Below are 26,676 nucleotides of genomic sequence, written 5' to 3'. Positions count from 1 at the left end.
ATGTGACTGAGTGTACCTGTACATTTGTGTGTGTGTGTATGGTACGGAGTATGTCTGTACTTATTCATGTGTGTATATGTGACTGAGTGTACCTGTACATTTGTGTGTGTGGGGGGGAATGAGTATGTCTGTATGTATTCCTGTGTGTGTATGTGACTGAGTGTACCTGTACATTTGTGTGTGTGTGTGTGTATGGTACGGAGTATGTCTGTATGTATTCTTGTGTGTATATGTGACTGAGTGTACCTGTACATTTGTGTGTGTGTGTGTATGGTACGGAGTATGTCTGTATTTATTCCTGTGTGTATATGTGACTGAGTGTACCTGTACATTTGTGTGTGTGGGGGGGACTGAGTATGTCTGTATGTATTCCTGTGTGTATATGTGACTGAGTGTACCTGTACATTTGTGTGTGTGTGTATGGTACGGAGTATGTCTGTATATCATTCTTGTGTCCACGTGTGTATGTGACTGAGTGTCCATGTGTGTGTATGTGACGGAAACAGACCCTTTGGTCTTACCAGTCCATGCCGAACATAATCCCCAACTAAAGTAGTCCCACACCTGCCCGCTCCTGGCCTGTATCCCTCCAAACCTTTTCTATTTGTGTATCTATCCAAATGTCTCTTAAATATTGTAACTGTACCCACATCCACCACTTCCTCATGAAGTTCATTCCACACACAAACCACCTTCTGGGTAAAATAATTACCCCTCCTGTCTTTTTTAAATCTCTCTTCTCTCACCTTAAAAATGTGTCCCTTTGTCTTGAACTCCCCCATCCTAGGGAAAGGACACCTGCCATTTACCCTATCTACGCCACTCATGATTTGATAAACTTCTATAAGGTCATCTCTCAACCTCCAATACTCCAGCCTTTCTTTATAACTCAAACCTTGTCTCCCCAGCAACATCAGTGTTTTCATTCTTTTGCAAGAGGTGGGTGTCACTGGCAGCACCAGCATTTGTTGCCTGTGCCGAATTGCCCCTGGAGAAGGTGGTACTGAGCTGCCACCTTGAACCCCTGCAGCCCTTAGGGTGTACATCAAGCTTCTTGAGTGTTGTTGGAGATGTGTTGTTACTCATCCAAGCAAGTGGGGAGTATTCCTTTGCATTCCTGACTTGTGCCTTGTAGATGGTGAATGGGCTTTTGGGGGGGTATGGTGGAGCCAGGAGGTGAGTTACTTGCTACAAGATTCCCAACTGCTGACTTGCTGTCATAGCCACTGCATTTATATGGCTGGTCCGGTTCACTATTTGGTCAGTGCCAGGACAATGAATTCAGTGGTGGTTATGTGATTTTAATCCCCAACCGATTTCCCAAATTCTCTTCATCTCAAACCACCCCATCCTTCTCTTACTTCCTCCCTGGTGTGTTGATCCAGTTTCTCCTGCAAACGTATCCATACTATTCTCCTCAAACAATCCCTGCGGGAGTGAGGTGCACATTCTCCTCGATCTCTGGGGAAAGATATTTCTCCTGAGTGAGGATGTTAGTGACTGTTCAGCACTTTAGTGACTGGCACAGTGGATCAGGCTCTCTCTGCATTCTCCCCCTCCTTCCCCAGAGAGTTTGCCGCTGAGCTGCAGAGAGACAATTTGCACTTAAGGAAATTTGGCCAGCTGGCCGATTCAGACGGGAAGCATCTTCTTCCACTGTTTTGACAACTTAGTGACAGACCCAAATATTTATCTGCTGTGCTGAAGAGACCGGCAGATACTTTGGAGCTGTTTTCTCCGTCAGTCACGTTGTCAGGGCTCTTGCTGTGTAGCACAGGGTGTTTTGAGCTTGTCCCTTTGCCGTGTCGTGTCTCACCCTGCCAGGGATGGTTACCATATCCCTGCCAACACCTTGCCAATTTGCAATCATTCTGACATGGGCAGCCTGGGGCTGGAAGCTCCCAGACCTCTCTGTTACCCATCTCCTCCCCAAGGCGCTTATTAAAACGGACTCCCTTGACTGAGCATTTCATCACCGGACCCTACTATCTTCTTGTGTGGCTCAGGGAGTACTATTGTGGTTAGACAATAGGTGCAGGAGTAGGCCATTCGGCCCTTTGAGCCAGCACCACCATTCATTATGATCATGGCTGATCATCCACGATCAGTATCCTGTTCCTGCCTTATCCCATAACGCATGATTCCACTATCTCTAAGATCTCTATCCACCTCTTTCTTGAAAGTATCCAAAGACTTGGCCTCCACTGCTTTCTGGGGCAGAGCATCCCATATATCCACCACACTCTGGGTGAAGAAGTTTCTCCTCAACTCTGTTCTAAATGGCCTACTCCTTGTTTTTAAACTCTGTCTCTGGTTCTGGACAGAGGGCTGACACACAGCTCGAGCTCTCTGACTGTGTGTAACCTCAGCTCAGCCAGAATTGCTTGGTCTACACAACAGGCCGTCACGTAGTCTGGCATGCATCACATTGGGAGGAGCGTTTTCTGGAGAAAGGTGCCAGAGACTGGAATTCTCTGCCTCAGGGCATTGGGGGTCAACCCACAGCACCTGAACTGCAGCGGTTCAAGAAGGCAGCTCACCCCCACCTTCTTAAGGCAACTGGGGATGGGCAATAATTGCTGGGCCCAGTCAGTGACACTCCCTTTCCACGAAATGGATACATTTTAAAAAGTTCCTTGCCTCTCCTGGCATTCTGTGTGGAATAGAGAGCATCATATGACTAGGAAAAGCAGTCAGTATTCCATACATGGGGATTGCCAGGACTTGAGATTCTTCTTGCTCTCAGAGTGCCAAATTTCGGATGGTCTCAACAACTTGTACTACAGGAGAAAAGGTTTCTGATTGGCTGGAAAGTGAACTCTCATTGACTGAGGCAAGTCCCTGACCAGTCAGAGCAGACCTGGCCATTCTGAGATTGCAGACTGACAGTTCACAATCCCTGCTGTAGTTCTGTCTAATGCTGTAGAAATTGGTATGTTTGTGTCTGTTTCTTGCATCCTGGTCCAAGATGAAAATACTTCAAGGGTTGAGAATGGATTTACTGTCCTGGGATGTTGGAGGGTTTGAGCTGACTAGGCTGGGGCTGTTTTCCCTGGAGCTGAGGGGTGACCTTATAGAGGTTTATAAATCATGTGAGGCAAGGGTAGGTCGAATAGACAAGGTCTTTTCCTGGGTTGGGGAGTCCAGAACAAGAGGGCATAGGTTTAGGTTGAGAGGGTAAATTTATAAAAGAGACCAAAGGGGGAACTTTTTCACACAGAGGATGCTGTATGTATGGAATGAGCTGCCAGAGGAAGTGGTGGAGGGTACAATTAGAAAATTTAAACCTTACCTGGATGGGTACATGAATAGGCAGGGTTTAGAGGGATATGGGTCAAATGCTGGAAAATGGGACTCGATTAGTATAGGATATCTGGTCGACATGGAACAGTTGGACTGAAGGGACTGTTTCCATGTTGTACAACATTATGAATGGTGAGTGGGACCTTGCTGAAGATGCTTTACCCTCTGATCTTCTCGAGGCCACAGTATTTATATGGCTGGGCTCCAGTTCAGCTGCTGGTCAATAGTGATCATACAGAATTACAAGGTGACCTTGAACTGTGGGTTAGGAATGAATTCACTGGATCACCAAGTGAACGCAGCAGCAAAATTCATAACCAGGGTAACGACATGGAAATCTAGTGTGCTAGTTGGACCAAAGAGTCTGTTTCCATGCTGCACATCTCTATGACACCTTGTCTCTTCTAGTCATACATAAGTATTTTATTGGCTGGAAGTTGCTGTGGGAGCACTCTGAGGTCACGAGAGACCTTTATAAATGCAGAATGCTTTTTTTAATTGCCACACCAGAAGGTATGTGCAGGAATTAGCCACTCAACCCATTCAGTACAATCATGGCTGATCACTGAACTAACTGTCTCCTGTTCCTGGTTTCTTCTCCATATAGATTAGATTAGATTGCCTACAGTGTGGAAACAGGCCCTTTGGCCCAACAAGTGTCATCCACCCAGATCCATTTCCCTCTGACTAATGCACACTTTGATCCATCTAGCCCTAAGAACTGGATCTATCTCCTTGAAAATATTCAAATTTTCAGTCTCAACCGCTTCCTGTGGCAGGGAGTTCTGCAGGCTCCCTAAACTCTGGGTGAAGACATTCCTGCTCATCTCAGTCTGTAATTGTCAGACAGTGACCCCTGGTGCAGCATGTTGGCTCAGTGGTTAGCCCTGCTGCTTCACAGTGCCATAAACCCAGGTTTGATTCCGGCCACAAGCCGCTCTCTGTGTGGAGTTTGTGCAAATCCCCTGTGTCTGTGTAGGTTTCCTCCAGGTGCTCTGGGTTTCCTCCCACATGTGCAAGTTTGGTAGACCGGCCATGTTAAATTGCCCATAATGTCCAAGGGGGTCCAGGCACAGTGGATTGGCCGTGCTAAATTGCCACCTATTATCCGAGGATGTGCAAGTTAGGTGGGTTAGTCATGACAAAAACCGCATGTGGGGTGGGAGGGTCGGGTCTGTCTGTGAGGGTCAATGAAGACTCAGTGGGCTGAATGGCCTTTTTCTCCACTGTAGACGTTCTACAATTCTATTCTATAGCTCTGGTCCTCCCCGGTCATCGGGAATATCCTTCCTGCGTTTACTCAGTCTAGACAAAAGTGAGGACTGCAGATGCTGGAGATCAGAATCGATAGTGTGGTGCTAGAAAAGCACAAACAGGTCAGGCAGCATCTGAGGAGCAGGAGAATCACCATTTCGGGCAAAAGCTGTGAGAGTACCCCCACCCCCTCATTCTTCAGTGCAGCAGCCTGCCACGTACTGGAACACTTAGGCTTGTACTCCACCCCCACTCTGGCCCTGCTATTTACCCTGGAGGAGTGGGTTTCTTTTAAAGTCCAGTCACTCCGTACTGAAACAAGGCAGCCATTTTATGGTCAACAAGCTCATAATGTGGCCTGGTCAACTAAACATAAAGGCTTGGGTGGTGCTGTTGAGACCTAGGGATTCAGGTATATACTTCTGTGAAGTTTGTAGACAGGGTGGTTAAAAAGGTATCTCGCACGCTTGTCTTCATTGTGCAGACCGTTGAGTGTGCAAGTTGGTGTGTGCAGGATGTTAGTGAGACACTTTCTGGAATAGTGTCCAGTTTTGGTCACTCTGCTATAGGAAGGACTTTGTCAAACTGGAGGGAGTTCAGAGAAGATTTACCAGGAAAGTTGCTGGGAATGGAGGGCTTGAGTTATAAGGAGAGGCTGGATAGGCTGGGACTATTTTCCCTGGAGCGTAGGGGGCTGAGGGGTGACCTTATAGAGGTTTATAAAATCATGAGGGGCATGGATAAGGTGAATGGCAGGTGTTTTTTCCTTGGGGTTGGAGATTTCAAGATTGGGGGCACATTTTTAAGGTGAAGAGGAGAGAGATTTTAAAAAGACACTGGGGCAACTTTTTTACGCAGAATGTGGAAAGAACTTCCAGAGGAAGTGGTGGATGTGGGTACAGTTGCAACGTTTAAAAGACATTTGGATAAGGACATGGATAGGAAAGGTTTGGAGGGACATAGCCCAGGAGCAGGCAGGTAGGACTAGTTTGGTTTGGGATGATGGTTGGCACAGATTGGTTGGACCGAAGGGTCTGTTTCTGTGCTGGATGACTCTGTGACTAACTGTGAAACCGCCTTGACTCCTCAGCTCCATCCTGACATTGACGTGTCCAACCCGGAGCTCCACACCCAGTTTGTGCGGCTGAACGAGGCCTACAGTGTGCTGAGCAAGCCCAGCAGCCGCCGGGAGTATGACTCGAGGCTGAGACTCCAGCGTCACGGCGCTCCTGCAGCCACTGGCAATGCCGCGGGGAGCGATGGTGACCGTGGCGACCCCTTCTTCTACAACAACGTGAACCCGGCACCACGCTATGGGTAAGAGCCCTGACTCCTAGCTCTCTGCCCTCTGGAAGGTAGGGAGCCTGAGGAGATGAGCCTGAATTGGTGGGGGGAGTATGGGTGTGAAATGGATCAAGATCCAAAGTTGGCCTCCATGAAGTACAGGTATCGTCAATGGTCAAGTCAGTCTCTCACTCGCTTCTGGGTCACAGGAGGTCATTCTGCCCATCAAGTCTGCTCTGTCATTGAATGAAATCATCTCCAATCTGGTCATCTACCACTCTAATTCCCTGCCTTTACCCCATAACCCCTCTATTCTCTTCCTGATTAAAAATCTCTCTCCCTCAGCCTTGAAAAGACCCGAATGACCCAGCACCAACAGCCCTATCTGGGAAAGGATTCCACAGATACACCACTCTCAGAGAGAAGAAGTTCCTCCTCATCTCTCTCCTAACTGAGAAAACCCTTATTCTGAGAGTTTGTCTCGTTGGCCCTGGACTCTCCCACAAGGGGAAAACAGCCTCTCCACAGCTAGGTAAAGTTAAAACCTTTTAAACTTGGTCCACCCTGGTCCAATGGCCAGTACCTCCCCACCACAGCTCGGTAAGACAGAGGAAAGCTGGTTTGCTGTGGTGCAGGGACACATTTGAGATTGTAGGTGAGACATGTTGGTGATGGTGGGGTTTGAACATTATGACTGGGAGTGTGTTGCCCAAAGCAGTGTTGGGGGTTGTCGTTGGAATCCGAATGATTTTGGAAGGAAAGTGGATAGAATCTGGAGGTGTGACGAAGTGAGACTGGAGGGTTGGGGAAAGCTCAGCAGAGAGCTGGCATGGACTCAGTAGGCCGAGCAGCCTCCTGCTGCACCATAATGACTCTGGCCGACAATCTGACAGAAGCCCAATCTGTTACCGGGAGGTCTGCTTTTAAACCGAACGCAGTCATTCCAGTGCCCCAAGTGGGGTTCAAAGTCATGGTCCTCTGGGGTTCAGTGTTCAGGCCTCTGGATGGCTGTCCCTTAAAAACTAGTCACTGAGCTCCATCCCCGTAATGAATCAACACCTCCTCCCATACAAACACATGCCAGAGAAACAGTTGCGGATGTGAACGCATGGGCCGATGTGCCACTGTGAATCACACTTGGCCATTCGGTCTGACGCAGGGGCGTGCTGGTTTCTCTGACTGTCGAGACCCAAGCTAAGCAGCATCTTTGTCAGTGCCCAGACTGAGGGGTTGCCAAGTCCCGGTCTGCTGGCCTAACAGAGGAGCGAGTCCTGGTCAGGCTCAGACAGCTTCACCCAGCATTCAGCTGAGCCCACCTTTGCCTCCTTCACCTGCGGCCGGGGTTGGGGCTGTCAGTGCCCACCAGCTTGGTTTCGGTGGCTGCCTGCAAGTTCAGCCGTACCTGGCTGCCACGGAAATTGGTGTCATCCCATCAATGCTCGTCCATCCGAAATCAGGATTCAGATTTGGGTTTCAGACCTGAAGCCCTCTCTATACACAAGAGAAGGTCAAAATGTTGGTTGTGGGAGGGTGCTAATTGACACTTTTCAATACACAGAAAGGTTTTGATCGCGGCTCATGCCAATTTGCATTCAAATTGCACCATCGATGTTATCACCAGGCCACGGAGTGTTCTCGAGTCACATATATCAGGCCTGCTGACCAATCTCTCTCTCAAAGAGACCAGCTTTAAGACACGCCCGAAAGCACAACGGCGGCAGGGCCAGTCGAAGCTTTTGAGAGGGAATCGGACCATCCTCTGATAAAGGTTTACAGAACTGCAACTCACAAAGGCAGGGCAGTCGCGCTAGTTGTGCAGTGTGCTAACACAGATAGACTGGGCCGAATGAAACACTCCAGTCTTCTCAGGGAAGAACGTGAGTGCAAGAGGCAGCGTGGCCGAGCGAAGGGTATTCTGTGCTTAGGCTCCAGTGAGCTGAAGACACAGCTTCCAATGGTGGAATGATGGGAATGGATGTTGGAGTTGGAGGAAGGGCAGTGATGCAGGGCTGGTGGGGGTGACAGAGATAGGGAGGGGGTGTAGGGACTGGAGGGGGTTACAGAGATAGGGAGGGGGTGTAGGGGCTGGAGGGGTGACAGAGATAGGTAGGGGATGGAGGGGGTGACAGATAGGGAGGGGGTGTAGGGGCTGGAGGGGGTTACAGAGATAGGGAGGAGGAGTAGGGGCTGGAGGGGGTTACAGAGATAGAGAGGGGGTGTAGGGGCTGGAGGGGGTGACAGAGATAGGGAGGAGGAGTAGGGGCTGGAGGGGGTTACAGAGATAGAGAGGGGGTGTAGGGACTGGAGGAGGTGACAGAGATATGGAATGGTTGTAGGGGCTGGAGGAGGTGATAGAGATAGCGAAGGGTGTAGGGGCTGGAGGGGGTGACAGAGATAGGGAGGGGATGTAGGGGCTGGAGGGAGTTACAGAGATAGGGAGGGGGTGAGGGGCGAGCGGGGGTTACAGAGATAGGAAGGGGGTGCAGGGACTGGAGAGGGTGACAGAAATAGGGAGGGGGGTGTAGGGGCTGGAGGGGGTGACAGAGATAGGGAGGGGGTGTAGGGGCTGGAGGGGGTGACAGAAATCGGGAGGGGGGTGTAAGGGCTGGAGGGGGTGACAGAGAAAGGGAGGCGGTGTAGGGGCTGGAGGGGGTTACAGAGATAGGGAGGGGGTGTAGGGGCTGGAGAGGTGACAGAGATAGGGAGGGGGTGTAGGGACTGGAGGAGGTGACAGAGATATGGAGTGGTTGTAGGGGCTGGAGGAGGTGAGAGAGATGGGGGGGTGTAGGGGCTGGAGGGGGTGACAGATGGGGGGGTTGTAGGGGTTGGAGGAGGTGACAGAGATAGGGAGGGGTGTAGGAGTTGGAGGGAGTTACAGAGATAGGGAGGGGGTGTAGGGGCTAGCGGGGGTTACAGAGATAGGGAGGGGGTGTAGGGGCTAGCGGGGGTTACAGAGATAGGGAGGGGGTGTAGGGACTGGAGAGGGTGACAGAAATAGGGAGGGGGGTGTAGGGGCTGGAGGGGGTGACAGAGATAGGGAGGGGGTGTAGGGGCTGGAGAGGGTGACAGAGATAGGGAGGGGGTTACAGAGATAGGGAGGGGATGTAGGGGCTGGAGGGGGTGACAGAGATAGGGAGGGGGTGTACGGGCTAGCGGGGGTTACAGAGATAGGGAGGGGGTGTCGGGACTGGAGAGGGTGACAGAAATAGGGAGGGGGGTGTAGGGGCTGGAGGGGGTAACAGAGTTTGTGAGGGGGTGTAGGGGCCGGAGGGGGTTACAGAGATAGGGAGGGGGGTGTAGGTGCTGGAGAGGGTTACAGAGATAGGGAGGGGGTGTAGGGGCTGGAGAGGGTTACAGAGATAGGGAGGGGTTGTCGGGGCTGGAGGGGGTTAGGGGCTGTAGGGGGTGACAGATAGGGAGGGGGTGTAGGGGCTGGAGGGGGTTACAGAGATAGGGAGGGGGTGTAGGGGCTGTAGGGGGTGACAGAGATAGCGAAGGGGGAATTGAGGTGTGCAGTATAGTGTAGGATTTGCTTCTGCAAGGGGTGAGAGGAATGTGGGACTTGCTTCCATAGGGAGGGATTGTGGTAAATGAATTGAGTTCATGAGGAAACTCGTAAACACTTGAGGGAGAAAGGGATAAAGTGATCGGGTCACAATGGGTGTGAGGTGGAAGTTCTGTGAAAAGTACTTAGTAACACAATGCCGATGGGCTGAATGGCCTGGTCCTGTGCTGGGAACGTGGTATCAGTTTGTATAATTTCACATGTGCTCAGCCTGGTTTTGAGCTCTTCAGCAACTACCCTTTTGGGGGAGCTGGCTGTGCATCTGTATATCTGTGGGGGCAACAGTGAAACCCATTGATAGCAGACACACAGCTAGCTCAGCAATCCTGGCGATGAAATGAGCTGGAGCAGTCGAGCCAGACACAGTCTTATCCCACTGCCCATGGCTGAGGCACTGTTGCAACTGCAGTTACCCGCTCCACCCCCAGAACTCTGGCAGAAGCTCTGCTTCCCTGGGTGGGGGTGAATGCACTCGGTGGCAAATGGCTTCTGGAATGCAGGGCAGCGACCAACAGAAGTGGAGTCTCTCCTTCCTTCCCCACACTCCCTCGGAGCTGCTCTGAGGCTGGGAGCCATTTATAAGGGGACAGTAAACTTCAGTTCATTTACCTGTTGTAGCACAACCAGGAATCGGACTGCTCCTCACTCTGGGCAGTGTTTCCAGCTACCTCTCTGCAGCTTGATGCAAACACCCCACATTTCAAATCTACTGCTGCTTTTGCATTTTGTTCACCTTCCTTGCAGCTATAACTATATTCCTCGCTCTGTTCTATCACTCTACAATCTTGGTGTGTTATGATCTGCCTGTACTGCTCACAAAACCAAACCTTTCTCTGTACCTTGGTACATGTGACAATAATCAATCAGACCTGCGACATCCTGTGAAATCACTTCACCTCCCGTTATCCCTTCCTTTGTTTGATTTGGCACCGTCACCATTTTAATAACCCAGGCACAGCAAGATCCCATAAACGGCAGCTCAGGAAGCACCGGGACATCTGTTTGTTGTCTCTCTTTCAGTGGTGTAGGTCATGGGCTAATTATCCAGCCACAGGAAGCCAGGGACAACTGACCCTTCCCCCCCCCCCCCCCCCCAAACACACAATTGCATCCCTCCCGCCTTTCTCCCTAATCTGGTGTTCGGACTGACAGTCCCCCTTTTCACTGCCCTTTCTCCCCTGGGCTGGTGTTAGGGCTGTTCAGCCACTTGAAACTGCGTGCTGTTTCTTAAATGCCTGGAGTGTGCCTGTCTCTACTATCCTTTCAGGCAGCAAGTTCCAGACACTCACCATCCTCTAGGTGGAGAAATGTTTCCAGCACCAGCACGGTGACTGGGCATCTCACAGCACCAGGACTCCGAATCGATTCCTCAATCAGGCAACTCTGTGGTATTTGCATGTTCTCCCCGTGTCTGCGTGCAGTTTCCTCCGGTTGGCTCCCACAGTCCAAAGATGTGCACATTAGGTGGATTGGCCATGCTAAATTGTCCCATAGTGCCCAGGGATGTGCAGGTTAGGGTGGATCGGCCGTGTTAAATTGTCCCATAGTGCCCAGGGATGTGCAGGTTAGAGTGGATCGGCCGTGTTAAATTGTCCCATAGTGCCCAGGGATGTGCAGGTGAGGGTGGATTGGCCGTGCTAAATTGTCCCATAGTGTCCAGGGATGTGTAGGTTAGGGTGGATTGGCCATGCTAAATTGTCCCATAGTGCCCAGGGATGTGCAGGTTAGAGTGGATTGGCCGTGTTAAATTGTCCCATAGTGCCCAGGGATGTGCAGGTTAGGGTGGATTGGCCGTGCTAAATTGTCCCATAGTGCCCAGGGATGTGCAGGTTAGAATGGATTGGCCGTGTTAAATTGTCCCATAGTGCCCAGGGATTTGCAGGTGAGGGTGGATTTGCCGTGCTAAATTGTCCCATAGTGCCCAGGGATGTGCAGGTTAGTTTGGATTGGCCGTGATAAATTGCCCATAGTATTCAGAGATGTGCAGGCTAGGCGGATAGGCCATGGGAAATGCAGGGAGAGTTAGAGGTGGGTCTGAGTGGGATGCTCTTCGGAGGGTCAAGAACAAAGAAAATTTACAGCTCAGGAACAGGCCCTTCGGCCCTCCAAACCTGAGCTGATCAAATCTACTGTCTAAACCTGTCGCCCAAATCCTAAGCACCTGTATCACTCTGCTTCCCACCTATTCGTGCATCTGTGCAAAGAAGCTAAGTGTGGACTCGATGGGCCAAATGGCATGCTTCCACACGATAGGGATTCTATGATATTATTAAACTGGAGAAGGTTCAGAAAAAGTTCACCAGGAAGTTGCTGGAATGGAGGGTTTGAGTTTTAAGGAGAGGCTGGGACTTTATTCACTGGAGCATCGGAGGCTGAGGAGTGACATTGTCGAGGTTTGTAAAATCATAAGGGGTATAGATAAGGTGAAGAGCCAAAGGTCTTTTTCCCAGGGTGGGGGGAGTTCAAAACTAGGGAGCATGTTCTTCAGGTGAGAGCAGAAAGATCTAGAAAAGACCTGAGGGACACCTTTTTCACACAGAGGGTAGTTTGTGTGTGGATGCAGATACAGTTACAATGTTTAAACCCATTTGGATAAGGACATGAATAGGAAAGGGTTGGAGGGATATGGGCCAGGAGCAGGCAGGTGGGACTAGTTTAGTTTGGGAAAGTGGACTGGTTGGACCGAAGGGTCTGTTTCCATGCTCTGTGACTCCATTAAAGTTATAATTGCCTGTGAGGGAAGTTATGCTTCAGTTATACCGGTCATTGGTGAGAGTACAGCTGGAGTAATGTGAACGTATTGGTCTCTGTTTTTAAAGAAGGATGTAAATGCATCGCAGACAGTTCAGAGAGGGTTTACTACACTGGAGTGGGCAGGTTGTCTCATGAGGTATGGTAGTGCTGGCTAGGCTTGTATCTGTTTTAGTTAAGAGGTGATTTGATTGAAACAGAAGACCCTGAGAGGGCCTGACTGGGTGGATATAGAGAGGGCATTTCTTTTTATGGGAAAGTCCAGAACTAAAGATCGCTGTTTAAAAATCAGGGGTCTCCCATTTAAAACCAAGGCAAGGGGAAAACAAAAATTCTCTGAGAACCCTTCCTGAAAGCCAATGGAAGAAGAAGCTAAACATTTTTAAGACAAACACAGACAGATTCTTGATAAGCGAGGGTGTGAAAGGTTATCGGGGTCAGTCGGAGAATGGAGTAATCAGATCAACCATGGGTCTTATTGAATGGAGCAGCAAGCTTGAAGGGCCGAATGGCCTGCTGTGCTCCTCAGTTCAATCTTTGTACAGTAAGGGAGTGCACTGAGCAGGCATGCTTGCATTAATGGTGTACCTTTAACACAGTAATATTGCGAGGGCTTCAGAAGAAATATTTGGGACAGATGTTGAAGTGCTGACTGAAAGGGAGAAGTTTTCAGAGACAGAGTAAAGAGGGGAGAGAATTCCTGAGCTCAGGATCCTGATGGCACGAGCACCAAACCAATGTGGATGTTTTTCTTAGGGCAGTCAGAGGCTTTTGTGAGAAGGGTGGAAGATGGGAAAACGGAGTTGATACCACAATCGGATTAGCCATGATCTTATTAAATGACGGAGCAGGCTGGATGGGCTGAATGACCCACTCCTAATCTCTTGGTTTAGAGGGTGTAGATGAAGCTGATATCATTGACTGCCCTTGAGCTGAGTGATTTGCTCAGGCCAATTCAGAGAGCATCATTGTCCCACCACGTTTTTGATTCCTTCCTGTCAGCCCTACTCCACAGTCTGACCAACCCGACTCTTCAAATCTGCAGTAATGCCATTCCCGGCACTGCGGAGTTTTGTTGAAGGCATGGTGTCATGACTTGGCCTTCCAGTGAGGGCCTGATCTTGCCAAGCGTGAAGGGTACCAGGATTGCTGTCAATGCTCCCTCATGCCCCACACTGGGCAGCTCAAGGTCAAATCAGAACCCCCACCCCCAATGCAGTTATAGCTCCAGCCAAAGGCGCTATATCAATGAAATGCCAAACAGCTTAGCTGCACTCCAAGCCCCCATGACCAGCAGCCTCTGAAATGCAGTGACGAGTTTGCACTGGCCAGAAGCTAGATGGGCAAAGGAAGGCATTTGGATAAAATTGCAATTCAGAAGAGGTTCACTCGATTAATTCCAGAGATAAGAGGTTTGCCTTATAGAGAGAGAGATAGAGTAGTTTAGGCCTAAACCTGCTTGAGTTTAGAAGAATGAGAGGAGATCTAACGGAGGTATATAAGATGGTAAAGGGGATTGACAAAGTAGACATAGAGTGGATGTTTCTTCTTGTTGGGTCACTTAGAATGGGTAGAGCCAGCAGATTTAGAGTAGAAACTTTAACCGAGACCATAACCTTTAACTGAGTTTAAACCTTTTAAACTAAACGAGCAGAGATTAGCAGATTTAAAGTAGAAGCTTTAACCTTGACCTTATCCTTTAACCGAGTTTAAACCTTTCAAACTGGAACGGGTAGGGGCTAGCAGACTTCAAACAGAGATGAGGAGGAATGACTTCTCTCCAAGAATCATGCATCTGTGTGATTCATTCTCCCCTGGACATTGAGGAGGAGATAGACAGATGTGTAATTAGTGAAGGGTTATGGAGAGGGGCGGGAAAGTGGAGTTGATAGGCCGAGATGATGTCAGCAACTTTGGTGTCAAACGGCAGAGCAGGCTGGAGGGGCTGAATGGCCTGCTGCTGCTCCTCGTTCAAACATGGCTGATGTGAAAAGGTTTTTGTGTCACTGCTCAGTTTGGAATAGGCCGCGTGCAGCCCTAGAGGGAGAGATGGTGCAAAAGTGAGCATTTTATCTGCTCCCACCCACCCCCCCCCCCCCACCAACAGCCAAAGGAATTCGGATCCACGCTTGACGTGCCACTTCATCCACACCTTGTGTGCAAAGCCATCGGAACGCGTGGCGAGTGAAAGACGCAGCCTGGACTTGCAGGACCCCTGTCTATGCCAGTGAAGCGAGAAGCTCACATTATAATCCCCAGCCAGCTTTATAAAGAGAGGGTAAAAAAAAACCCACCGCCCTTTCATCCCTTTTCTTTCCCGTTCATATTTACAATTCCCGACCTGTCAGTTCGCCTGCATCTCATCATTATGCCGAGCTGACAGCTTCTATCCACTGCTGAGCAAGTCTGAGCCCCACAGCAACGTGGAGAGAAAGGCAGCATCTGATCCACTGGCAGCCAGGATTGTCAATCATTTCGCTGGAGCAGTGTGTTTGAAAGAAGGCTCCCTTCTCATCCACAGCTCGCTGTGTCGACAGCCCCCACTGGTTCCCCCTTGGGGGGCAGCTAACTGTGTTTTCAGGTCCTTTTACTGCATTGTTTATTGATAAGACACACACACCCCCCCCCCCCCCCCCCCCCGCCCCTACCTCCTTCACCTGTTCACCAGAGAGTCGAGGTCCTTATCCCAGTCCAGTTCACCACACTTCCTCACTGCTCAAGGTGATTGAGGAACTCCCAGGAGACCGCTGACAACTCGGTCAGTCCAACAGTCCTGTCACTTTTTCTTAGACTGATCCCAATAACCTGCTATCACTCACTGTGCATTCCTCAAGGAACTATCTTACGAGGAAAAATTGAGTGGGCCTGTCCTCGTTGGGCCTGTGGGCCTGTCCTCATTGGGCCTGTGGGCCTGTCCTCGTTGGGCCTGTGGGCCTGTCCTCGTTGGGCCTGTGGGCCTGTCCTCGTTGGGCCTGTATCCATTGGGTCTGTGTTCTCATTGGGCCTGTATCAATTGGGCCTTTTCTCATTTGAGACCTTGGTGAAACATAAAATTCTTCGAGGACTTGACAGGGGCGATGCAGAAAGGTTGTTTTCCCTTGTGGGAGAGTCTAGGACCAGAGGGCATCATCTCAGAGTAAGAGGGTGACCCATCAAAGATGGAGATGAGGATGAAATTCTTCTCGCTGAGGGCAGTGAATCTGTGGAAGTCTTTACTGCAGAGGGCAGTCGAGGCTGGGTCGTTCAATATGTTGAAGACAGATTTTTAATCAGAAAGGGAATTGGGGGTCAGGAGGAGAAGGCTGGAAAGTGGAGTTGAGGATGGTCAGATCAGCCACGGACTCATTGAATGACGGAGCTCCCTTCTTACAAGTTGGAAACGGTGTCAATCCCACTGCCAACGTCCCCTTGTAAGCTCCTCGCTGGTCTACAGAGTGGCCTTCCCTCACTGCCACATCTTTTAAAAAACAGCAAACCAAACACCAGATTATCCAGCGAGAGGAATAGAGCGGTATGGTCATAGAGTGCTGGCATGGTAAGAGGCCCTTCAGCCCATTATGTATGCTCTGGTCTTCAAGCACCGATGAACTAGGTCCATTTTCTAGCACTTGGCCCATAGCCTTAAATGTCATGCTACTCCAAGTGATCATCAAAACATTATGTATCCCACTTCCACCGTTCTTTCAGGCAGTGAGTTCCAGATTCCCACCATCCTCTGGGTGGAAAAGTTCTTCCATAAATCACTTCTAAATCTCCTGTCCCTTACCTCAAATCTGTGTCCACAGATTATGAAACCCCGCACTAAGGGGAAAGGTTTTTCTCCGACCTACTCGATTTGCACCTATCTTACTTTTCTGCAACTTGGTGGAGGGGAAAACACTGAACCTGAGTCAAATTTTGGTTAGACCCACTTAAATCCTGCCCGAAAGTCTTCATTATTATAACGAGGATATATCGAGGCACTGGAGAGGGTGCAGAGGAGACTGAAGAGGACAATGCAGCAATGTTTGGGGACATGGATCAGGAAAGGATTGAGGAGCTGGAGCTTGGAAAGAGAAGGCTGAGCAGTGACTCATTAGAGGTCTGTGGGAAGGTTTTGATCAAGTGAACGCAGAGAGAATGTTTCCTGTTGTGGGGAAAAGCATCGGCAGAAGGTGTCAATGTGTGGCAAACACCGATAACTCCGATTGGGAGTTCAGGAGGACAGCCTTGACCCAGACAGTAGGCAGAATGTGGGACTCACTCTCACAGGGAGTGGTCAGGGTGAGTCGGGCAGACGCATTAAAAGGGAGGAAGACATGATGAGAGAGTTAAGATGGTAGATTCAGAGGAGGAAAGATGGAACAGAGTAGAAACACCAGCATGGATTGCTGGGCCGAATGTCCTGATTCTATGTTGCGTATCCCATGTCATTGGCAATCTTCGCAGGCTAGAGTCATTCCGATCTATACTGAACAACAGGGGCTGCTTTGCTTCAGAATGAGTTGAATCAAGGGGAGCTGTGCGTGAGCAGTCTCTGTAACTAGTTCCCTACAGATCTGATGGGACCCCAGTGCTCATGAGCGAGAATTTTAAGGATATGCTGTGTTTTAATCAGTGAAACAGGGAGTGTATAGTTTGTTAAATTGTGTGTTGCTGTTCAGACTTGGGTCTGAATCGCTCTTTTATGCCTTTTGTTTCAGCAAAGTAAATGAGGGCCTTCTGACCTTTAGCTTGCGCCAGAGGAGTAAATAGCTTATTTCGGATTCATTTTGCTGGGATGACACAACCCAGCTGCTGGATATTCTCATTCTGTCCAAACAAAAAAATCACACTCTGGGTCGCTGTACAGGCTAAAACAGACAAATCGAATTTACTCAGGAGATCTGTAATAATAGGGAAGCAAATCAAATATATCTGAACACTCAGCAAACAAATCCCCCCTTCCAAAAAAGGAATTTGATTTCAGTTTTGGTTTGTTCCAGGGGAAGGTGTTGTTGAATTCAGCTTGGCTTTTCTTGGTTGGTCTGTCCTCACCCTTGTCTTCTGTTCCACTTCTCCAAAGGTACGAGAAGTCCAAGCAGCAACGGTACTGGGAGCAGTTCCGGTACCCCACACCAGAAGATTATGCAGACTTTCACAGCAGCAGGAAGCGCAAGAGAAACATAAAGGTTTTTGGCTACTGTGTCTTCATTATGTTGGCCGGAGTATTTATCCACTATGTTGGTTTCAGGTAGGTGCAGTCTGTGCTAGCTGTTCACCGTAAATATGTGTCCATTTGTTAAAGTGTTTTGAATGTTGGGGCAGGAAGGTGTTCCACACACGCTTTACTATTGACAAACCTTGCGAGAGAGGGAGAGGAAAATGGCAGAAGCAATATATGAGTAATGGCTGTACGTCACTGTTCACTATGAAATTGACCACACGCTCCAAGGGTCTACTGTACCTGCTGTTCTCTTTGAATGGGAATGCTTATTAGAGCAGAATAGATCTGATTTGCGAGTGTAGAGGGAGCAATATTCTGTACCTTAATCCCTTGCTGTCCCTGTCCTGGGAGTGTTTGATGGGGACAGTTTAGAGGGAGCATTACTCTGTATCTAACATCATACTGTCACTGGGTTGTGGGTGTGTTGATGAAGAATGTGTTGAGAGACATATACTTTCTGTTTAAAAGAGTAGACGCAATTTACTCTGTATCTAACCCTGTGCTGTATCTTGGGAGTATTTGATGTGGACAGTATAGAGGGAGCTTCACTCTATATCTAATCCCATCTGCTAGTATTGAGGAAGCACCGTACTGTAAGAGGATGAGAGTCAAGGATATGCTGCACTGTCAGAGGGTCAGCACAGAGGGAGCGCCTCGCTATCAGATGGTCAGCGCTGAGGGAACGCCACAGTATCGGAGGGTCAGTGCTGAGCGAGCGCCATACTGTCTGAGAATTAATGCTGAGGGAGCACTGCGCTATCAGAGGGTCAGCACAGAGGGAGTGCCTCACTATCAGAGGGTCAGCGCTGAGGGAACACCACACTATCTGAGGGTAAGTGCTGAGGGAGCGCCGCAGTATCGGACGGTCAGCGCTGAGCGAGCGCCCTACTATCAGAGGGTCAGCACTAAGCAAGCACCATACTGTCAGAGGATCAGTGCTGAGGGATCACTGCTCTGTCAGAGGGTCATCACGGAGGGAGTGCTGCACTGTCAGAGGGTCAGCACAGAGGGAATGCCGCACTGTTGGAGGATCAGTGCTGAGGGAGTGCCACACTATTGGAGAGTCAGCACTGAGGGAGCACCAATCTGTTGGAGGGTCAGTGCTGAGGGAGCACTGCACTGTCAGGGTCAACACAGAAGGAGTGCTGCACTGTCAGAGGATCAACACAGAGGGAGCGCCGCACTCTCGGAAGGTCAACGCTGAGAAAGTGCCGCACCACCGGAGGATCAGCGCTGAGGGAACACTACGCCACTGGAGGGTCAATGCTGAGGGAACACCGCACTGCTGGAGGGTCAGTGCTAAGGGAGCACCGCACTGTCGGAGGGTCAGTGCTGAGGGAGCACCGCACTGCTGGAGGGTCAGTGCTAAGGGAGCACCGCACTGTCGGAGGGTCAGTGCTGAGGGAGTGCCGCACTGTTGGAGGGTCAGTGCTGAGGGAGCATCACACCATCGGAGGGTCAGTACTGACGGAACACCACACTGTTGGAGGGTCAGTGCTGAGGGGGTGCCGCGCTGTTGGAGGGTCAGTGCAGAGGGAACACCACATGTCGGAGGGTCACACTGAGGGAACACCGCACTGTCGGAGGGTCAGTGCTGCATGTCATTGTCACATCGGCTGTTTGTGAGGGGATTGATCTACCCAAACTGCCGTTTCCTCCGTTATACCAATCAGCCGCTCGCAGCTGAGTGGTTGCAGCATCCCATGGGAGGCACAAAAGGCACTGAGAAATTCAGAGATTCGCTGGGAACAAATAGGGGTTGTATCCATGGCGGGAAATTTACTCACTGGCCAGGGCAGTGTTTGGGTAAAACATTGGCATTCTCTCCAGAGAAAGTGACAGCTCCACCCAACACTCTGTGAGGCTGGAATAAACTGGCCAAGTGCTCAGTTCTTTGCCACGACACCATTCCCTGAGTCGAGTACACGCTTCCAGTGAAAGTAGCTGGTCAGCAAGGGGGTGCCTCAGTTCAGAGCCTGTGATATCCCTGGCTCCTGCATGTGGCCACTATCCCCTCTTATGTTGCAGAGTATCCAGACACATGTATCTGCCTTGTTCTGCTTCCTGGAGCCAAGTTTATTATCTGAGCCTCTCAGGAAATGAGTTGGCAGCAGCTGGGAATTGTGACGGGATGGGATCCAGGTTTTTTTTGATCTCCCGAGGAGCACTGAGTATCGCAACATTCGTAGTTCACTGGGGCAAGTGCCAGACTGGGACTGTGTATTAGATCACTAAAAGATAGGCCATAGTGAAGACCAGAGCCAGGAGTGGTTGCAATGTTAGACCATCATCGAGAAGTCAAACCAGGAATTTGGGCGAATCGTTCTGTGCCCAGTGAACAGGGAGAAAATGGAACTTGCTCCCACTGGCTGTAGGTGAGGTGAATTGTGTCAGTGTGTTTCAGGAGGGAAGCTGGATAAACACACCAGAGAAAAGGGAATAGGATTGTGTGGTGGGGTAAGATGATGAGTTGGGAGGTTAGTAGGGAGCAGATGGGTTGAATGGACTGATTGTGATCAGGAATGAGAGGACATTCCAATCACCCTGTAAGCTTCCAGTTGGGGAGAGAGTCACCATTTTGAGTGCCCGGCTGGTGCATCTGTGTGAATGAGGAGAGACGTGCACAGGCAAACACGTGCTCACAAACATGCACGTGTGCTCTCGCACGCTCTCGAACTCTCACACATTTATACACAGACACACACACACATGCACTCACAGCAGTACACACACTCACATGTGCACACATTCTTACTGACATGCTCATACAGACGCACTCAGTTGCTCACAGACTAAACACGCACTCATGTACACAGGTGTGCTCACATGCATTCACATACTCTCAGGCACGTGTTCACACATATACTCATTCTCATACACTCAGACACAGGAGCTCACATGCATGTAGATACATGTGTTCACCACACACGTGTTCACACAGACACAGGCACATGTGTATGGATACATGTGTTCACACATGCTCACACACAGACACAGGCACTCACATGCACATAGATACAGGTGCTCACACACACACACATGATCACACCCAGACACACGTGTTCACTTCAGTTTGTGCCTCTTAGTGAAATCACAGTCAGGCATAATTGTCCACCTCTGGTGATGAATGATGGGATAGTGTGTGTAAGTATTCATCTGGATGATATTTAGTTTGTTTGTTTTGTGCTTAATAATCCACAGTGCTGGTCAGCAGTGTGAAGTGATTGAGACTTGAACTCATAATGTAGTTTGCAGCATTTGCAGCAACCTCTCCTTCTGCCCGTCCTCGATATAGAGAATATAATTCCTCAGTGGCCCCTAACTAGCTCTCATCACTTCTGGGAAAATGACACTGAGTGAGGAGAGAGGGTGAAAAAACATTTACACAGAAAGCTCAGAGTTATCCCAAAGCAAGCTTTTCAAAACAAAGTTCGGAAACATCAGACTGTGGAAATAGAAAACAGGAACAGGTGTAGGATTTTCAGCCCTCCAGGCTTGCCCTGTGTTCAGTATATCGGTAGCTGATCCTCTATCCCAGCGCCTGACACCGACGTTCTCTCCCTACCCCTTTCTGTCTTTAACATCAAATGGTCAACAACACAGAGCTTTGCGTGGGGTCTTGCTGTGACTGCACTTCAGAATAAAAGTGCTTTTGCTTTTCGACATCCTGACGTTTTCGTCGGCAGTGGAAAAGATCTCTTTATTCTGTGCATAGCCAGTTAACAGATCAACAGCGTGGCTCGCCCAGTCCCCACGTAGGCACCTTATTGGTGTGAGCAAGCTGATTCAGCGTGATCCATAGTCTTGCCTGTTTCAGACAACCTAAAGCATTGTGTGATTTGATTCGCTTGCCTGGTCCCTGGGACATGCAGCCAATGTAAGTGGCATTGCCCAGCTCTGAAATTCACCCATGGCATTGCTCAGTTTCACAGTGGTCGGGTACACCGATGTTTGGCACTGCTTCCCGCTCTTTCCAGAAATGCTGCACAGTGGCAGAGAACTCCCTTTATTCCGTTGTTCAAATATTTGTGACACTTGGACTTTCTGGGATAATCGGAGGCAGAGCAGCCATTTCTCAGGTCTAACTGCAGCACCATTCGGTTCATTTGTGAATTGGTGTGACACGTCTGCAGTTAAATACAATTGGACAGGACTTGCCCAATAATCTCAACTCTGTTAACGGCGACATTAACAACCAATCGAAGATGATCATTTGAACTTATAAATGTGGCCCATTGACATGAGCACGCACTTAAATACAAAAACCCATTCTGCAAAGTAAAGAAGTCTGGTTTACTGTCATGTCTTTTTGAATGACTTGGCAGCTTGCGGCGCATTTAGTGCCTCTTTGCAGTCTCCATGGCAACACACCGACCAATCAAACATGGCTTGCCAACAAAGCTTCCCCCCCCCAATAATGTGAACTGTTTGATTGTTTGAGATTTAGCATCCTTGCTGTAGTCCTGATGAGTGCAGAGATCCATAATCAAATGTTAGGAGTGTTGAGAAGGTCAGGCAGTATCTGCAGAGAAAGGGACAACCTGGCCATTTTTGGATTACTTTTAAGGAATGTTTGGAGGAAAGGCCATCGATTGACAATGAAATGTGAACTCTGTTTCGAGCTTCCCGCTGATGCTGCCTGATCTGCAGCCTCTTCCACTGTTCTCCTTTTTCACCTGAAGAACCAACCCAGTGAACTGACTATCTCTCCCACACCATTTCTGTCGCTCTCTTTCTTGCCCTCAAACCTTGTTCATGCCAGTTGTATTTATCTCTCTCTCTCTCCCTCTCCCTTATGCAGGGTGTGTCTCATTTGTGGTAGGTTCCGCTCTTGAGTGGTGTCTCTTGCTCTGCGACTCCCTCTCTATCTAAGAGTGCAATGCCCTGTCGGAGGGTCAGTGCTGAGCGAGTGGGTACTGTCAGACAGTCAGTGCTGAAGGAATAGTCACTGTCGGAGGGTCAGTGCTGAGGGAGTGGGCACTGTTGGAGGGTCAGTGCTGAGGGAGTGGGCACTGTTGGAGGGTCAGTGCTGAGGGAGTGGGCACTGTCAGAGGGTCAGTGTTGAGGGAGTGGGCACTGAGCGTTTATGGGAATGGTCCTTGACTGCTTTTAGATGAAGAGTGGGTGTGGGTGTGGAGGGTTCTACCCTGTCTCCATTGGCTGATACATAGCCCTCAGTAAACATCACTGATAGAGAAATGGAGCATCTGGCTGTGTGCTGGAGCTTGCTGTAGGCAAATTGACCCATGCTTCTCCGACTCTACAACAGTGAGTGCCCTTGAATAAAAACCTCTCAGTCTGGGAAGTTTAGTGGAGGCACTAGAGAAATGCACATCCTTTATGTAAAAGTTGATCATTTGAAGACTGCAGGGTGCGTATGTTGACAAATACTGATGAGTAATTTCCTGCGACTGTCCCCTGGGCTCTGAGCTGGGAACTGTCCTGTGGCATTCGTAAACATCCTGTGCTGGGAAAGTCACCATTCTGGCTGCGCAGTCAGCTCTGGGTGCATCTTGTTTTGGCCAAGTTCACTTTCCTCTGGGTCTTCCTGGACTTAGCTGTACCTGGGTCAGCCCCTGGGTCCCAGCTTTGACACACACTCAGTACATGACACTCCTGTAGCACCTTGCACCCCTGCAGCTCCAACAACACTCAAGAAGCTCGACACCATCCAGGATAAAGCAGCCCCCACTCGATTGGCACCACACTGATGAGCATCCACTCCCTCCAACATTGATGCATGGTCGCAGCAGTGTGTACCATCTACTAGGTTCCCCAAGACTCCTTAGACAGTATCTTCCAAACCCACGACCACTACTAAAAAGATAAAGACAGCAGATACATGGGAACACCATCCAGTGCATGTTTCCCTCCGAGCAATTCCCCATCCCAACTTGGAAATATATCGCCGTTCTTACACTGTCGCTGGGTCATAATTCTGGGATTCCCTCCTGACTGTGGGTGTCCGTACACCACATGGACTGCAGCAGTTTCGAGAAGGAAGCCACCCAGTTCAAGGGGCAATTAGAGATGGGTGATATATACTCACTTACCAGAAACCCCAGCCTCACCAGCATTGTCCACATCCTCTGAAGAAATAAATAGAGTGGCAAGGCCCATCCCTAATTGCCCCTTGAGCTGGGTGGCTTGTTCAGCCATTTCTGAGGGCAGTTACGAGTCTACCACGTTGCTGTGGGTCTGGAGTCACATGTAGGCCAGACCAGGTAAGGTTGGCAGCTTCCTTCTGCAAAGGACATTAGTGACCCAGATGGGTTTTTCCGACAATTGATAATGGATTCATGGTTGTCATTAAACTTTTAAATCCCAGATTTTTATTGGATTCAAATTCCAGCATCTGCCATGATGGAATTTGAATCTGAGTTCCCAGAACATTACCTTGGTCTCTGGAATAACAGTCAGGCGATTATTCCACTAGGCCGTCACCTGCCCTCTCCACAGCTGCTGCCAGGCCCTGTCTGGATCTTAGATGGACCAGATTCAATAAGAATGGCAGATTTCCTTCCCTAAAAGGCAATTTTTTAAAACGCCAATCGAGTTATCGTCAAACTAAAAACAGAGAGTGCTGGAGGAACCCAGCAGGATCTGGAAGCATCCGTGGAGAGAGAAACAGAATTAACGTTTCCAGTCGGGTTAATTCTTCTTCAGAATCCCTCACTGATCCCTTCAGGACCATTACTGAGGCCTGCCTTTCAGTTGCTGACTTGGTTTAAACATTGATTGTTTTCGTTTGAACACAGCCAGCTGGTGTGCTGGGGGTTTGAACCAGTGAATTACCCAAGGGGCTTGTGGGTGTTCCCACTACATCATTGTTTTGCCCCTGGTGCAGTTGAGTTTCTTCATTATCTGAAAGGACCAGTGTGGTCTTTCACCGTTTAAGTTACTGGAGTGTTTTGGGTGGATTGACAGAGATATGCAGTCTTATCGGCTAATCACTTTACAGCCAGCTACCCATTGTCATGCTTTCAGGAATCGGGCAGTGAACCAGAATTCGACATCTAGATATTGACTTGATAAAGGCAGCCAGGGCCCAGTTTAATTTGGCTGAAAGCTTCTCTTCATCCAAAGTGTGATTGCCGTACAGTCCGGATTGGAGGGGAGAGTCTATTCGGGGGAGCTTATAGACCTGCACTCCAATTCAGGGAACGATCATCTCCACACAAGTTTAGTTACGATCTTTCTCTCTGCGGATATATCAAAGCAGGTTTGACAGACAGAGCTGGCAAGAATGAGAGGTTACGTCACCTGAGGTGGGGTGCACTGGGGGGTGAGGAGGGGCAATGATGAACAGTGACTGCGAGATCCTTGGTCCAGGCACCTCCCACTTCCCTGCATCCACCTCTTGCTGTTATTCACTTCAGGGTGCGGGGCAGGTGCCAGGCAGAGCAGGGGTGCATTTCTGTAGCCTCAGGAAGTCCCACGCTGTCTTCCAGACAAGGGAGTAGTTCTGAGGGAGTTAGTGAGAGGGAGGGGGGGTGCGTTTTTCTGTCGATAGCGCCAGTCCCATCCCTGTGAGGCATTTCCCCGGTGGGGGGAGTGGGTTGGGCATTGTCAGGGGGTCCATGCACACCGATCAGTGAGTATTCCAGGCCCAGATGTCCTTGTCAGCAGCAGGAAACACTGGGAGGGAACGTGGCTCAGAGCAGAAGTTTCTCCCCTCTGGAACCTTTCTCCTGAGCCTGTCTGCACTCTCTCCAGTGCAGTCGCTTCCTTCTGAAAGTGGCCTGTTGTTTGTCAGTACAGTGTGCACCGTGGTCTCGCTGCTTTCTGTTTGTTTTAGAGGAGCCTGAAACAACACCAGGTTCAGCCAGCAAAGCTCTGTGAACAGGCCTCACCTTAACTCAGGGTTAAGTGTGTGCACTTTGATTATCCCATTAGTCTAAAGGACTCTCCTTCATGGGGATTAAACAGGTATAGGATTACTCTTTCTCAGTGAAAGCCAAGCAATTCAGTTTCAGTCACAGTCACCCACAATATGATGAATGTGCAGTGAGCCTTACACTTTATCCCACAGAGCGTTAGTCTGTGAGAGCAAAGAGAGATGGCACTCATTTCTAACAGTTTCCTGCAAAGCAACCACACTCTCTTATCGGGAGCCTCCTGACTGGTTGAATTCAGATGGTGCAGATTAACCAAACAGAAGCTGGGTTCCTCTGATCAACACCCTGTCCAAAAATTGTACCTGTTGGGTATCTCCACTGCAGCTCAATTTTACCATAACAGCATCGATGTTCTGGGAGCTACCATAGACCAGAGACTGAGCTGGACCAGCCGTGTAAATCCTCAGGTCAGACGCTGGGAATCCTCTTCCCCACCCCCCCCCGACTCCCCAAAGCCTGTCCATCCTCTACAAGACATGAGTCAGGAGTGTGATGGTCTGCAGAATCGTGTTATCATAATATAGAAAAGGTAGCAGCCAATTTACACACAGCAACATCGCACAGACTGCAATGTGATCATGACCCACTGCAACGTTCCCTCTCAGCGAAGTTCATGCTTCCTGTGGGACACTGGGAAAAGCCCCACCCCAGCTACTGGGCTCTTCTTACAAATTACAGCTGTGGGATTTAACACCCACTTAGAAAGGCAGATGGGGGTTTAGCTTACATGTCTTAGTTCTGACCCTCTGGCAGTGCAGCGCTGGCACTCCTTTGGCGCTGACCCTCCCACAGTGCGGTGCTCTGACAGCACTGACCCTCCGACATTGCCCAATCCCTCAGCACTGACCCTCCTACAGTGCGGCACTCCCCTCAGTGCTGACCCTCCGACAGTGCGGCGCTCCCTCAACACTGACCCTCCTACAGTGCGGCATTCCCTCAGAACTGACCCTCCTACAGTGTGGCACTCCCTCAGAACTGACCCTCCGACAGTGCAGCACTCCCTCAGTGCAGACCCTCCGACAGTGCAGCACTCCCTCAGTGCAGACCCTCCGACAGTGCAGCACTCCCTCAGTACTGACCCTCCAACAGTGCGGCACTCCCTCAGTACTGACCCTCCGACAGTGCAGCACTCCCTCAGCACTGACCCTCCGACAGTGCAGCACTCTCTCAGTGCAGACCCTCCGACAGTGCAGCACTCCCTCAGTGCAGACCCTCCGACAGTGCAGCACTCTCTCAGTGCAGACCCTCCAACAGTGCGGCACTCCCTCAGTACTGACCCTCCGACAGTGCGGCACTCCCTCAGAACTGACCCTCTGACAGTGCGGCCCTCCCTCAGCACTGACCCTCCGACAGTGCAGCACTCCCTCAACACTGACCCTCCTACAGTGCGGCACTCCCTCAGAACTGACCCTCCTACAGTGTGGCACTCCCTCAGT

At 49.9% G+C, this 26,676-nt stretch overlaps 1 protein-coding gene across 2 annotated transcripts in view; it reads left to right on the top strand.

The window, feature by feature from the left end:
- Nucleotides 1-26,676, top strand: part of dnajc4 (DnaJ (Hsp40) homolog, subfamily C, member 4) — a 102,444-nt gene that overhangs the window by 29,042 nt on the left and 46,726 nt on the right. For both annotated transcript variants that reach the window (XM_072551063.1, XM_072551065.1), the window contains exons 4-5: nt 5,648-5,874; nt 17,202-17,369. In XM_072551063.1, the coding sequence (XP_072407164.1) occupies nt 5,648-5,874; nt 17,202-17,369 (395 nt within the window). The remainder of the gene's footprint in view (nt 1-5,647; nt 5,875-17,201; nt 17,370-26,676) is intronic.

The sequence above is a fragment of the Chiloscyllium punctatum genome, chromosome 31, assembly GCF_047496795.1.
Source record: "Chiloscyllium punctatum isolate Juve2018m chromosome 31, sChiPun1.3, whole genome shotgun sequence".
Lineage (NCBI taxonomy): Eukaryota > Metazoa > Chordata > Chondrichthyes > Orectolobiformes > Hemiscylliidae > Chiloscyllium > Chiloscyllium punctatum.
Note: the sequence above shows the minus strand (reverse complement) of the source record. Positions and strands in the feature narration are given on the sequence as shown.